Below are 16,065 nucleotides of genomic sequence, written 5' to 3'. Positions count from 1 at the left end.
AAATAGGGTTTACTATCATTGTTGTCTATGTTGATGATTTAAACATCATTGAAACTCCAGATGAACTCCATGAGACGATTGGATATTTGAAAAGAGAGTTTGAAATGAAGGATTTGGGTAAAACAAAACTCTGCCTTGGTTTTCAAGTTGAACTTTATCTAAAGGAATCTTTATCCACCATTCTTCATATATTAAAAAGATTCTTAAATGATTTATTATGGATAAAGCATATCATGTGAGTACACATATGGTTGTACGTTCACTAGAAAAGAACAAGGATCCATTCCGTCCAAGAGAAAAGGGAGAAGAACTTCTTGGTCCAGAAGTACCATATCTTAGTGTCATTGGTGCACTAATGTATCTTGCCAATTGTACACATCATGATATTGCATTTTCTGTTAACCTTTTGGCAAGACATAGTTCTGCTCCAACTCGAAGGCATATGACTGGTGTGAAACAAATATTTAGATATCTTCGAGGAACAATGTATATGGGTTTATTTTATTCTAAAGAATCAAAATTAAAATTAGTTGGTTATGCTGATGCAAGATATCGGTCTGGTCCACACAAAGGAATATCACAAACAGGTTATATATTCACATATGGCGAGACTGCAATATCTTGGCGCTCAACAAAACAGACTCTTGCAGCAACTTCTTCAAATCATGCTGAATTATTGGCCCTTCATGAAGCAAGTCGAGAATGTTTATGGTTGAGGTCTCTTGTACACCATATTCGAGATTCATGTGGTCTTTCAGTCAACAAAAGAATTCCTACCACTTTGTATAAAGACAATGAAGCTTGCATCATTCAGACACGTGAAGGCTACATTAAAGGAGATCGGACAAAGCACATTGATCCAAAATTCTTCTTCACCCATGAACTTCTGCAAAGGGGAGAAATTGATGTTTGTCAGATTCGTTCATGTAAAAATCCAGCAGATTTATTTACAAAATCACTTCCTACATCGTCGTTCGAGAAATTGGTGCACAAAATTGGAATGTGCAAACTTCGAGATCTATGTTGATATTCATAGTCATGCCAAAATGAGGGGGAGATATAATACACTCGTTGTTACACGAGCAACATATGTACTCTTTTTCCTTCACTAGGGTTTTTCCCGCAGGGTTTTTCCTAGTAAGGTTTTAATGAGGCATGTAGTTGTAATGTCATCCAATGGGGAGTGTTATGATATTATTGTATGACTCTTAACTTTCTAGATGTCCTTTGACCTTTCACCTTTACCCCATTAATTGACACAAACTCTTGGGTTTTCACTTCTCAAGTAACCCTATGTTTTAGAAGCCTATAAAAGGCTTGCATGTACATTATCTTGTTATAGTAATAACATTAAATCTTAAGTTCTTTCTTACTCTCTCTACTTTTATATTATATAACACAACCCTCATTTTTAATTACAACTTTCTTTTCTTTCAGCTTTTATAGCATAGTCCGTCTAGTAGAATACCGAGCTTATCTTGCTTTCAAGAAGTGTCGGTATAGAAGGTTCTCATTCCTAAACTACCCCTTAGGATATTTTGGTCGGTTGTAGCCATCAGAAGTGGTCCAGCTACAGCAGGAGGAGACTTTCTGGTTGTGTGGCACTGTCTAGGATTAAGAGGGAGAGAAGGAAAGGTTATCAGAAAATAGTGATAGGAGGAGGTTTTTAGAGAAACATTTCAGTGAGTGAGATATATCCATAATAGATATGCTAGACAATATTTGAGTATAGAATTCATGTTCGTATATCCGGATATTGTAATCTCTGTTTATCTAGTGAAGTTGTTGTGGATGTAGGTTTGCAGAAACACGTTAAAATCTCTTGTATCTTTTACTATATTGTTAATTTGTTGTTTCCATTATCATCATAAATATTTATGGGTCTGAGCATATGGGATATACAAAACGCTTCCGCATACACCGGGAATAGGGGATGATTCCCAAAAAATGGTATCAAGAGCTGGTTGAGCTGGGCTTAAATAATTGGAGGCGAAGGAAAGTCGTTGAGAAAAGTGGTTCTCTAATTGGCACCGTTTCGACGAAAGAGCACTCACTGTTTCTTACACTTACCTAGCCAATTAATTTAGCCATTTAACTTGTTTTGTGTGTGTAAGGGAAGATCATGGAAAATATTTGAGGGTTCAAGGTGGATCCGTTTGATGGCAAGGGAAATTTTAATATTTGGCAGAGAATGGTAAAAGATATCCTAACCCAACAAAAGAAAGCAAGGGCTTTAAAGGGAAAAGATGGAAAATCAACAAATATGAGCGATGAAGATTAGAAGGATATTGAGTTATAATGAGTACCATTAGACATGTATTACAGATAACATTATTAACAATGTCGTGGACGAAAGCACACCGAAAGAGTTTTGGTCAAAGTTGGAGACATTATATCTCGGGAAGAACTTGACTACAAAGTTAAATCTAAAACGCGAATTTGTACCGGCTGAGGATGGCAGCCCATGTCAATATTATTGAGCATATGAATGTATTTAATGGTACTATTGATAACTTCAAAAGGTTGATGTGATAATGGAGGAAGAAGATAAGGCCTTTATTCTTCTTACTTCGCTTTCAGAGTCATTCGATAATTTGGTCACTACCATTTTGTACGGAAAGGACACTATAAAGATGGAGGAGGTTTAGGCAGCACTTTTGTCCAATGCCAACAGAAAGAACCAGGAGCGTGACATGAACGACGTGACAGTTTTGGCTTTGCATAGTCAAAACAATAGATGAAGAGGTGTTATGAAGGGATCTAACAATAGCACGGGTAAATCCAAATATAGTGAAAGGGACAAGCAGTACTTTGGTTGTAATGAGTGAGGTCATATTAGGATGAATTGTTCGCTCACTAAGAGGGCCCCGGATGCATCATTGACTGTGGTTACTCTCGATTGTGAAGATGTTTGCATTGTCTTCAATCGAGACACTAGTTCTCCAATGAAATGGATATTAGACTCGGGGTCATCTTACCATATATGTTCCGAGAGGGACCATTTTGAAAAATTTCATGAAACAAAGAATGAAACAGTTTCTTTGGATGATGGGTCTACTTGTAAGATCAAGGGAATTGGAATTGTGAAAATTAAAATATTCGATGGAGTAGGTCACAATTTTGGCGAGGTAAGATATGTTTCTACGTTGAGGAAGTATCTAATATCTATCGTTCAGTTAGTTTCTGAATGTTATAGATGTTCTGTAGTATGGGAGCTATGGATATGGAAGGAGGTCGCATATGTTTCAGATGAAGGGAGAGCTCATTGGGGGAATATATCGTTTGGTTAGTACGGGGCCAGGCTATACAGAAACTTCAAAAATCTGGTCATCTCGTGCATGAAAGAAGAGTGACTTGAAGGATACTGTTGCGGTTGTATTTATGTCAAGTCTAGACGATGGTGCAAAAACTATTGTGATGAAATTTTGGTCGAAGGGCTTGCACAACATCAACGGGTAGTTGGTATGTTGTAGTTGCATATGTACATTGATCAACACGAATCAAGTAAGCATTGAATCATGCAACAAATTGATTTGTTTGATATGCAGTTGGGGTAAAGGAAAGATCGGTGGTCATACTTGCATGTGTGAGTCACATTTGCGTATGTGAGAGACTATATATGAGATTGGTCAACGTGAATCAAGTGAGTATGTGCATGTACAACATATTGTTTCACATATATATAGTTGGATAAATAGAGGCCAATGGGACATTTGTACATATATCAAGTGGGCATTCAAGAATGAATCTGCAAACTAGAGCATATTTTGAAGTCTATGATTTGGGGGGCTTTGGAAATCTCTGTGGATGAAGTATTTTCTCAGAAAGAAACAAGAAAGAAATAGTCGAATGTTCGGAGGGGGAGATTGTTGGGTTTTAAGCCTAAAACCAAGTTTCCTCACTTTTAATTTTTATCCCACTTTGATAAGGACAAAGGAACACCCATCTTTCTCCCATTTATATAAGCCCCTCACCCCTCATTTCTAATTACACCTTTCTTTTCTTTCTGCTTCATAGTTTCTAAAATGTTCATCTAGTAGGAGAGTGAACTTAGTTTGCTCTCAGGAAGTGTCAGGATAGAAGGTTCTTGTACCTAAACTATCCCTTAGGATATTTGGGTTGGTTGCAACCATCAGAGGTGGTCCCGCTGCAGCAGGATGAGGCTTTCTGGTTGTGTGGCATTTTTCGGGGTTAAGAGGGAGAAAATGAAAGGTTGTTGGGAAATAGTGCTAGGGGAGGTTTTAATGGAAACACTTCAGTGAGTGAGGGATTTACATATCTAGAATTCAGGTTTGCATATCCGAATATTGTAATCTCTGTTTATCTAGTAATGTTGTTATAGATGTAGGTTTGGCGAATCACGTTAAGATCTCTTGTCTCTTTTACCATATTGTCTGTTTGTTGTTTTCATTATAGTCATAAATGTTTGTGGGTCTGAGCACACAAGGTATATAAAATGCTTCCGCATATGCCAGGAATCGGGGCAGATTCCCAACAAGAACAACATATATCGTAAAATATATATTTGTCTACGATTTTGAACTAATGAGAAAAATTTACTTGCATTACTGAATGTTGCAATGCATGTAACTATGCAAGAATAGTGAACAATGTGTACATCTTGTTGATCATAAAACAAGCATTACCATGAAAACAACACCAAAGTATTAGAGCTAAAACATGTAAATTATCTTTTTATTCATTCACTATGTTAATTGTCGGATCACTGAAAAGAGCAGTTTGTCTTTGTTGGCATATCTATAATATCTTTTATGCATAATAAACTTTGGTAAGGAAGTATTCATAATTCATTGCATCTAACCGGTTCTCTTTATATTTTCAATCAATCCAATAACTCTGTTTGTTCTCGACTTTGATTCCATCCATATCTTAGCTTGGGATTTCGTTCCGATTTAATAATTTTTTTGTTAAGGTGCTCTTTAGCCGTTATTTTCTGGAGGCTTTTTAAGAATAATAATTATCTATCAAACATGTTTATTTTATAATGAAGATGTAATTTCAAACTGGAAACTGGGCTCATAAAAGTTTGATAGGCACAGATACCTGAAATATGATCGGTTCGGCTTGAATTCAATTCAAATAAATATAGAATATAGATAAAAAAAATTGAATATGTATATAAAACTATATTTATATTAAAAAAATATTAAACGTAATAGAGACTCGATAAAGCTCACGAACCTTACGAGCAGAGTAATTTAAAGCTCGAGTTCGACTCTATAAAGAATTCGAATAGTTCAAACTTTCCTCGATTATTACCCCCTCATTATTAATATACAGGGACGGAACCAGGAATTTAGGATGGGGTGGGCTTGACAAGTCTTTACCGAAGCTTTACGCGACGATCACCCATTTCATCAAATTCATCAATCATCGCTTCTATATCAACTTTTTTAGCATATTCTCTCTCTATATATATAACCATAATATTTCCCAAAAATGCATCATCCATCTTGCTACGAAGATCAGTCTTGAGAATTTTCATAGCAGAAAATGCTCTTTCAGTCGATGCCGTGGAAACAGGAAGAATTAAGATAAGACGGATCAACCTATCAATCATAACAAACGATTTTGACTTTCTGGTCTTGACCAATATATGACATAGCTCGAAAATAGTTGATATATTGTTAAATTCAGCACTTCCAACAACATCAAGCTCATAGTGCTCTAATTCATTTCTTAACCCATCCACATCATTTCCTGTAAAATCTTGAGGATAGAATGTCTCTGCAAGATGACAAATTTTATCAATATCAAACGATTTGAAATGATTGTGAGGATCCAATGCTGAAGTGAGAGTAAGGAGCTCAATTGCTTCATCATTAAATCTAATTTTCAACTCCTTAACTTGATATTCAATCACCTTGACAAATACATCAAAGTGATAATGATGTTCAAGAGTAACATCATCTCTTTGAGAGCAAGATCTTCCACTACAAATGGTGTAAGGAAAACTTAAATCTGGCACGAGAATATCCTGTTTGGTACAAAATGATAACACTTCCGCAACAAAATCATCCCAACCTTCTGCTCTAAATTTCTCCAGGAGTGTCTTTGTAGTTGATACCAAACTCATAGCATTTATAATATCCTGAGACTTCTCTTGCAAAGCTTTGCATAACACATTGGTGACTCCCATTGTTTTTTGCATTAAATGTAATAGAAATACAAAATCGAAAGACCTCATGTGAATGTATTCTCCAGTAGCTCCACCCCGAATAGCATTTGTAGACCAATTAGTGCTGAGATTTAAAAGAAATTTACCCACTGCACTATACATTACAATCATGCTACGAACCGAAAAAAAATGAGAACTCCACTTTATTTTTCCACCTCTTTGTAAAGTAACCATTTGATTGGCGCCTTTGCTGGTGACAACTTCTCCACTAGCAATCATCTTTTCTAGTTCAAACTTGTGCAGATCTTCTACTTCAGTCTTACATTTCGGAGAAGCATTTACAAAAGTAACTATGGAAGTTAACTTTGAAAAAAATAGCCAAACTCTATTAACATCATTAGAAGCAGCAACTAAAGCTAGTTGTAAACGATGTGCAAAGTAATGCACATAATATGCTTGTGGGCATTCTTTTATAATCAAAGCTTGTAGACCATTCCAAGCACCGCGCATATTGGATGCTCCATCGTACCCCTGACCTCGCAAATTAGAAGTGTTAAGATCAAAATAAGCCAAGGCATCAAATATAGCCTTCTTTAATGTTGATGCATTGGTATTCTGAACTCCTAAAATTGCAAAGAAATGTTCCTGAATAAGACCACCTTCATGAACAAATCTAATAATAATCCCCATATGTTCTTGAGTGGAACTATCTTGAGCTTAATCAACGAGAATGCAAAATTTTGAATTTCCAATTTCTTTATGAATTTGCTTCCTGACACTATTGGCCAGAAGATGTAAAGCTTGCTTTTGAATGAGGGGACTAGTATAAGTGGCATTCCCTGGAGCATTTCCCATTATAGCCAAGCCAATATTTTCATTTAACTCTCCCATAAACTTAAGTAATTCAATAAAATTCCCATAATTTTCTGAGTCAGGAGATTCATCATTCCCCCTGAAGGCACATCCTTGTAATGTGAGCCATCAGACACATTTCATTGTTGCCTCAACACGTAAACGGTTTTTAAAAATTTCTTCTTGAGATCGTACTCGAAGTACATTATCAATTCGTTGAGAAGGCTTCATCAAATTTTCACAGGAGCTCACAAAAATATTATGTTGTGAGCAAAGAACTCCTTTATGTTGTGAAAAAGAACATTCTCTTGTATTTGATATTCTCTTCCAATTTTTAAACCCTTTCACTGTATATGTCTCACTTTTTGGCGGATATTTTTCAAATAAAAAACATGGTAAACAATAAGCCCGGTCTTTTGCAGGAGAATATTCAAGCCACTTGAATCTTTCATACCACGAAGGATTAAATCTTCGATTTTGTTTATCTCTTTCCGCTCTTGTTATTGGATAGTCATCGCGCTTAAGACTCCATCGATATGGCCCCATCTTGAGATACTCTCGACGAATTTCATTCCATTGTTCTTTTGGATATTCATGTATTTGACGACGTAAACCCGAATCACGCTCAAAATTAACAACAATTTCGGGTTTCTCCACTACTATATTATGTACTAATTGAGATTCCATCTGCTGCACTTGCACGGCTTCAGGCACAACACGTTCATCATTATTTATTTTCAGAACTTTTTTCGGATGAAAAAACATGAAAATCTTTTGCGAAGATGACACATTACGTTTAGACACTGAAACCTAATCCCCAAATAAGATACAAAAACTATAAATTTCGAATTACTCAATTACCCATAAAATCCCCAATTCAATACACAAATAAGAGATCTACTTTACCCCAAAATCAGGAAACAATTCATAAATACAATGAATAGAAGAAAGAAAATTTGTACATGAGAAGTGAGAAAGAAGATGAATGAGTGTAATATTCAGAAATCAGAATCACGACTCCTTCTTCTTGAGCTTAGAGAGTTACAGGGACTTAAAAATACACACAGTGACAAAGGTCATGATTAACTGTTACTTCATTTTTTGTTTTGACTTTTCATATAGACTACTCCTAGTTTTATAAAATTTTGAGTGTAAAAATTGAATGGGCTAAACAGGAACATTTTGGACTGGACTCTATATACATATAAGTACTATTTTTTTTTAAATTTCCTCCTGGGCTTAAGCCCAGGTAAGCCCAGTAACACCTCCGTCCCTGTTAATATATAATAAGAAAGTTTTCTTATATTTTATGGACTCAGTGATATATTAAATATTGTATTTTCAAAAATGTTTAAAACATTAATTATTCATTAAATATAAAGTTTATAATATACTTGTAATCATAATAAATTTAGAAAATTAGTCTATATCTATAAATATAACTAAAAAATTATATAATTATTAATTATTAATATACAATAATGAAATTGTAATAAATATAGAATTATAAATATTTAATAAGATAGATTTAATTGATATATGTAAATATTCAAAATTTAGACCATTGCAGTATAGTGCAAATATATTTCCAACGTGTATGTATGGAAGGTATGCATTAATACATTAGCGACAAAAGATAACTTGTTCAAAAGAAAGTGTTCCACATCTTCGAATTATCATATGTATAATGATAAAGCTGAAACTGTGGAACACACGCCTTTTGAATTTGGTTGGATTCATCCTGTTTGAGCGTACTCTTATTTCACCTTCCCTTTACACGCATACGGTGGTTCAATGATTACACTTTTTATTTTCAATGACAGAGTCGGTAGTCGCGAAAGATGGGTATATTTATTTTTGTCAAGAAGGTGGGTATATTTCTTCTATCTACTTTTGGTTATATTAGTTGGTCAATTTGAAAAGATATAAATAAACATTTTTTGAGAATATTTCTTCGTGTTTCGTTGATATATTTCTCAAGTTCAATTAAAATCTTCTAGCCTGATTTCTCATAATCCCATTCAGGGACAAGACTATGTAATGTCAGAGGTGGCAATGTCCCCTAAGATTTTCATAATATTAAAATTTTTATTATATAAATTTTTAAAATAATATATTTAATATATATTTTTATAAACATAAAATTTTGGCCCCCCACAAAAAAAAATTGGCCGCCCCTAAAAAATATATTGCCATTTTAAATAAAATTTTAATTCATTAGAATTCTCTTATTAATTTATTATATCAAATACAAAAATAAAAATAAATAATATATATACACAATTATATTATTTTTTAAAAACCGTTTGTCGAATGTGGTATGTCGCAAAGTTAACTTTCAACATGTCTCTTTTTAGAATAACAAAAAAAGAGTTTTCCGGTCTTCTCATCCCACAAAATCATACATCACTTCTTCATTTTTGTGCAACATAGTTATTCATATTCTGTATTATTATTTTCCTAATTATTATTAACCAACTCGGATCGTCTTATACCAATCATAATATTACTTGTTCAGATTTAACTTATTCTCTTCTTTATAAATGAACTATTTAGTTTTTTGTCTGATTGATGAAATATTTTTTACTTTTATCCAAAATACAAACTGATTTTATGTGTGTTAACTGCTCAATAAAAACTACGACTTAAAATTATCATGATAAATTTCTCGATCATTATATGCTTATTTGTATCGGAAAAGTTTTAATATTGACTTATTTATAAATGAGTTTCATGATTTGAATGAACGTAGAGTTCTAATATGGATTACTTACTAGAAATTTTTGTATTTATTTCATTGATATTTTATTGTGTAACTAATTTTTTTGTCCCCCTTATATATATTTGATGGATTTGTCCCTGACCCCATTATGAATTATCCAGTACGGGGATCCCTCCTCATGCTTCATTGGTGAATTATAATTGTGAATTTGTGATGGCATTTTTAATCGATATTCAATTGCTATTGAAATTGTTGGGAGAGAATCTGATGTTCATATGGTGGTTGGTAACAACTGTGTGTTAATATTATGTCTTCTTTTTAAATTGAGTTGTTGTGTCGATGAGCTCTTTAAATATGAAACTATGTAGTCTTGATCGTAAAATAGCTATTAATTCGTTAACGATTGATATGTTTTTCTTGGAAATGCGCTATTTGTTTGGCTTGCTAAACAGACCTAACTGCACATCAATATGATATTATCCGCTCTGGGTCTACCCTGCACGGGTTTATTTTTGGGTAACTCCCAAAAGGCCTCATACTAATGGAGTTATTTGGCTGCTTATATTCTATCAATTTTCCCATCCCACAAATGATGTGGGACAACTCCTAACAATCTTCCCCTTCACACACCGGGCTCTAAATCTGCGGATTTTCCTCCTGATTGTGTGATTCGGCTCACTCTTGGCCCATACTGGAAATTCATCTGGCTATCCGCCTCTCCCTAGGCCCATACTGGAAGGTCCACCTTCCTCCCTCTTAATTCCATATTGGGATAGCCCGTCTGCCACTTCCTTGGTCCATTCTTGGATCCCATCTGAGATTGATATGGATCGATACAACCTGAAGCTCTGATATCACTTGTTGGGCCTATTTACCAGGCCTACCTCCACTTTAGTATGATATTTTCTATTTTGGGCCGAGCCCATGCGGATTTGTATTGGGCATATCCCAAAAGGCCTCGTACAAATAGAGTTATCTTGATGCTTATATTCTAGCAAACTGCCCCTCCCACAAATGATGTGGGACATATCCTAACAATCTCTACCTTCACATATCAGACTCGACATCTATCATTTCTGCCTATTGATTGTGTGGTCCGGCTCCCCCTTGACCCGTACTAGAATCCTTCTGGCTTTCTAGCTCCCCTAGGCCCATACTAAAAAATCCACCTACCTCCCCTTAAAGCCCATCGTGGGGTAACTCAATCTGCCACTTACTAAATCCCTTCTAGGAACCCATCTGAGATTGTTCAGGACTGTTATAACGTGAAGCTCTAATACCAATTTTTTGGGAATCTGCCCTGAATCCAATTTGTTGGGAATGTCCTGACTCCCGGCGTACGAGGAAGCGTTTTTTACACCCGTGTGCTTAGACCCACAAATATTTATGATGATAATTGATAAGTGGATTTTATATCTACTTGGAACGCTTCATTATCGGCTTCAGTTGGTGTTTTGGACTCAAGTATGTGGTATTTTTGATGTATTTTTGTGTAAATTGTATTGCAGGGCATCAGTCGTAGGAGGAAAGGGATTTACAAGGATTTTATGCTGATAAGAGATCAGATTTTGAATTCTAGTCTGTTCTCAAGTTGTAGAGAATCTCGTTACCTTCGCGTGGGCAGTTGAATAGTCAAATTTCGATGAACAGAGCTCAAGTTATGGCCAAAAGAAGAGTTGCAATCAAAAATCTAGAAGAGCTGTGCCCGTGCCAGGAGCTGCGCCCGCGCCAGGAGCTGCACGCCCGCGTCACAGAATTCACTATTTGTAACGTCTGGGAAATTTACGTCTGTATTATATCATATTTATAATAAAATATGTGTATTAATGTGTCATTTATGTGTAATTATCCGTCACACCCTAATTGTTACGTGTTATGTGTATTCTGTGTTATTCCGGTATTTTAAGATATTTTTCAGATATTTTATTTTGCATTCATAAGTTTCATTGCAAACGTTTTACGACCCAAACCATGATTTTAAAGCCAGTATTTCAAATAAAATAATGGGCCTTATTTTTCATCAAACGGCTTTTACCATCGCATTATTCTGAACATCTAGACATTTTATAAATTTTCTCGTTTTACAAAAAATGACTTTTCGAGCCCCATTGGGTGTTAAAAACCCCACAAAAATCACATTTTTATTTCTATAAAATTATAGGACTTTCATTTATATTATTTCTTTGCATTTTGCATTATTCACAATTTTTGGGAAATTTTGGCATATATATTGTATATATAAATATTTATAAATTAAAATTCAATACTCAAAAATTATAAAATTAGGGGCCTATTAATTTTAAAAAGTGTAGAATTAGGGCCTTAATTTTATTTAGGAGTATTAATTTTACTACTATAAATAGCCTAATTTTTATTTAATTATTATTAATTATAAACTAAAAAAAACAGAAATTAATTGATTTTCTCTGCAAATCGGGTCGGGAAGAACTTGAATCGGGTCGAGAATCAAACTGTGATGTCTAGCTGATTTCTTCATCAAATCGTGTGATTCGAGTAACCAAATCGAAGGTTTTGATCTGTTCTTTCTGTTTTTGATATCAATTTCATGTTTTAATGCATCATTTTTGATTTTCAATTTCTAGGGTTTATGTTCGAATTAGGACTTTTTGATTTCAGGGTTATTTTGATGTTTTGATGATTGATATAGCTTTGTTAGATGATTTACAGTTGATTCATGGTGTTTAATTGAACAAACGATGTATGTATTGTGATTCACGATTTCTAGGGTTTATACTGAATTTTCAAATTACAACTCGATGATTTCTGTGAATCTTTGGTTCCTGAAAGGTTAGGGCTTTGATTGTATGTGTTCTTGGCTTCAGTTTGCACTATATAACGTTTGATTTTATGTACAAATGAATGATTTGGGTATTTGGCCGGAGTTTATGTCGATTTTGATCGGAGTTGAGGTTTCAGTGATATTTTTCGTATGTTTTGGCCGGAGTTGAGTTGCTGCAGTTGTGTGAAATTGAAACCAAGTAAAAACCACATCAAACGATGTTTTTTGCCCTGATTTTGAACTCGCCGGAATCCTGGCCGGTGGCCGGATTCTGAAAAAAATCCGGTCATCTTCTTCATGACCCGGATTGTGATCCGGTTGACCCGTTTGTCAACCCGGTTTTGATCTGTTTTGTGAGATGTCTGGTTTCTGACAAATGTTTCTGGATTTTTAATTTAATTTAATTTTATTAGTTTCAAAAAAATCAGTTTTATTATTTTATAAATTAATTAATTAATTAATTAATTTATATTATAAATAATTCTGAATTATTTTCTAAAAATCAGATTGAATTATTTTCTCAATTATTTATTATTTATTTATTAGTTATTAATTATTTATTAATTATTTAAAAATGATTAATTATTTTGATAATTAATCAAATAATTTTTAATAAATCATAATAAATTCATTTTAATTCCAAAAATTATAGAAAAATCATTTTTAATTCTGATTTTTCTTAAATAATTATTTCAAAATTATTTTTGAGTTTTAAAAATTAGTAATAATTATTTATAGTGAATAATAAATTGAATTATCAGTGTTTAATTGATAATAATTAGACCGTTAGTCCGATTCGAGCGAAACGAAAGTCTTTTGATTCAGAAAAATGAATTCATTTCATTAAAAATAATATTAAAGCTTAATTTCTTCTAGAAATTAGTTGACTTTGTTACTTGTTTGATTATCAGTCGAAATGCGTGTCGAAACGAGTCCGAAAAATTTCGGAAAAATGGGAAACGAGTGAGATAACGATCAGTTGAGCGATAAGCGAGTCGAATTTGATTCTAAACAATTATTTCAACTATAAAAATGATTATGTGCTTATGTGCTTATGTGTATTACGTAATTAATTGAGTCTTACTTGCTAATAAGTAATACATGAGTCAGTCATAAGCGCAAGGGTAGACATTAGGAACGATGTGAAGTCGATTCAAGATGCAATTGAAGTACGAAATGACTAAATCAGTCTATTTCTCTAACATAAGCTAAGTCAACAAGGCAGGTTGAGTCGGTAATAGACGAAGGTGACATATATGCAGTGAGTCGCGCAGAAGGCAAGTTTTTCCCGTATTCTACTTTCAGAATAATGACATTTCTTCAGATGCTTATCACGTTTGCACTCTTTTGATTCTTGTGCATAATCACTGATACACACTTGTTATTCCTTTGTTCATATTTCATTTCGATTCTTGATTTCTTGTTTTCTTTGGATTCTTGATTCATATTCCATTGATTACACATTGAGATTGATATATTCTGGTGATTAGAATATATCAAAGCATACCGATTGTTCCGGTTGCTAAGCGATGGACTGGATAATGATATTTTGGGGATTGAGTGTGTCCTAATCCTGAGGACCGGGATATGACTGGTGCCTCGATGTAACACCCCCAAATCCAGGATCGGGAATCCGGGTCGTCACGGTCTTTCTTTCCACAATATCACTTAACTTAATTAATAATAAATAACCTCATGTTGTGACACCACACTAACACACACCACAACACATTATAGTCTCAGAGATAAAATTTAAATAAGTACAAGTCCTTGAATCCACAATTTAAAAGTTATTACAACCTAGAATGATTACTTGATAAGTTTACAGTTAATTGCCATTATCTGCCACAAGTTATAATTATACATAATTGATTCCCAAAAGTAGAATGCCTGATCTACAAATAGATCTACCTCTGCAGCTATAGCAGCTACGATATCAACGAGAAGACGCGAGACACTTCCTACGCGCTTGCGCTGGGTCTGCTTGAGCCTGGCCATCTTTCCTAACTGTTGTTGTGTGATGAAGAATTGAAGCAAGAGTGAGCATTACAGCTCGCAAGATAATATATAGTGTAAACAATAATGCAAGTATCTAAATGGATAACTTACTGGAAACCTTTATCAAGTGTAAGGTAGTTACTTACTGGACATAAGCTTAAAGGAAGATGAAGTTACCAATTACTTCACTATACTTATACCATTTTAGAAATCCACTTGAACTACCACTGTTCAAAGTATAATAAGTTTTTGAAGGTTCATTATATAAATGAGACTACAATATAAGACTTGACTAGATTCAATCTTTGAAATATTATTTAAAACAAATGAAGTTACGAGATACTTCATTTGATGGAAACACCATAATAATTATTTGACCCTATCAATGCTTCGGCAATCACCCATCCGTAGCCTTATATGTATCAACTTATAAGCATCTGAATCAACAATTAGATATCAAGATTACGAAACAGGCATGCATATAAACCATATCAGCATCCTCCAATATATCACAAGATTTGCTAATAACCATCATGCATCTATCACAAGATAATGCATATACATATATACATCACAACAACAGTATAACAGGTAAAAAACTTGCCTGAGCGACTGGGGGTGATAAAAGGCCTGGGACGAGTCTGGTAACCTATAAACATCATATAAGTTGGAATTAAACCAAAGTCGCTTAAGAATCTATACTTTAACCAATTAGACCCTAACGTTCGCTTTTGCGCTTAACGATTCACTTAAGTCGCTAGAGTACCCTCGGCTCCACCATTTTTAATAAATTAACCATTAAGAGTTTTAAGGAGATTCTTTCGCGAGTATCCTACCAACTTCCTAATACACTTTACATAATTGTTTTATACTCCAATTAGTCATTTAAGGGCCTTAACCAAGGTTTTAAAGTAAGGCGAGGGGTAATGGTTCGGTCGCGAAACACCGTTACTTAAAACGGTCGTTTCTCCTAAACCGTACATCGGATTCAAGTAAAACACATATCAAAACGAAGCTCGTAACATGAACTATCTAATCATGGCAATGGTCAAAACCTAATAGTGAGTTCACGGGTCCTGATGTTAAGAACAAAAACAGTCTAAAGTAAATCGGGCATTACGACGGCTATGTTTACGCGATTATCAAATTTTATACTACTCCAAATCAATCCACAATCAACCCACAATCATTATTACAACCAAACTCCATCCATACACTACTACAACAGCCCCAACATCTCAATATTTCCAATTTATACTACTTCTCAATCATGAACTAAGAGCTTACTTAAGTTCATTAACTAATAATCAAGATTTACAACTCCAAAAACATCACAAAACCAACCAATCTCTAAATACACAATAATCATGCCTCTCATGAACTATACTACTCATAATAAGCTCTTAACATTCAATAATAATTCTAGGTTAAGAGATTATACCTTCCCTGTGAGCAGGAGTAACTAATGAGCTTGAAACAACCTTGGAAAATCCTTACTAAAGCTTTATCTAAACAAAAACACAAGATCAAAATTTCAAGTTCTTGAAAAACACT

At 34.1% G+C, this 16,065-nt stretch overlaps 2 protein-coding genes across 2 annotated transcripts; one reads left to right on the top strand and one right to left on the bottom strand.

Moving 5' to 3' along the window:
- Positions 1–247: 247 nt before the first annotated feature.
- LOC141665111 (secreted RxLR effector protein 161-like) lies at positions 248–1,027 on the top strand. Its single transcript, XM_074471091.1, has one exon. It carries the CDS (start codon positions 248–250, stop codon positions 1,025–1,027), a length of 780 nt encoding a protein of 259 aa, XP_074327192.1.
- Positions 1,028–5,344: 4,317 nt separating this feature from the next.
- On the bottom strand, positions 5,345–6,829 carry LOC141665110 (uncharacterized). Its single transcript, XM_074471090.1, has one exon. It carries the CDS (start codon positions 6,827–6,829, stop codon positions 5,345–5,347), a length of 1,485 nt encoding a protein of 494 aa, XP_074327191.1.
- Between the last annotated feature and the right edge of the window lie 9,236 nt (positions 6,830–16,065).

Source organism: Apium graveolens, chromosome 6 (genome assembly GCF_009905375.1).
Source record: "Apium graveolens cultivar Ventura chromosome 6, ASM990537v1, whole genome shotgun sequence".
Taxonomy (NCBI): Eukaryota; Viridiplantae; Streptophyta; class Magnoliopsida; order Apiales; family Apiaceae; genus Apium; species Apium graveolens.
Note: the sequence above shows the minus strand (reverse complement) of the source record. Positions and strands in the feature narration are given on the sequence as shown.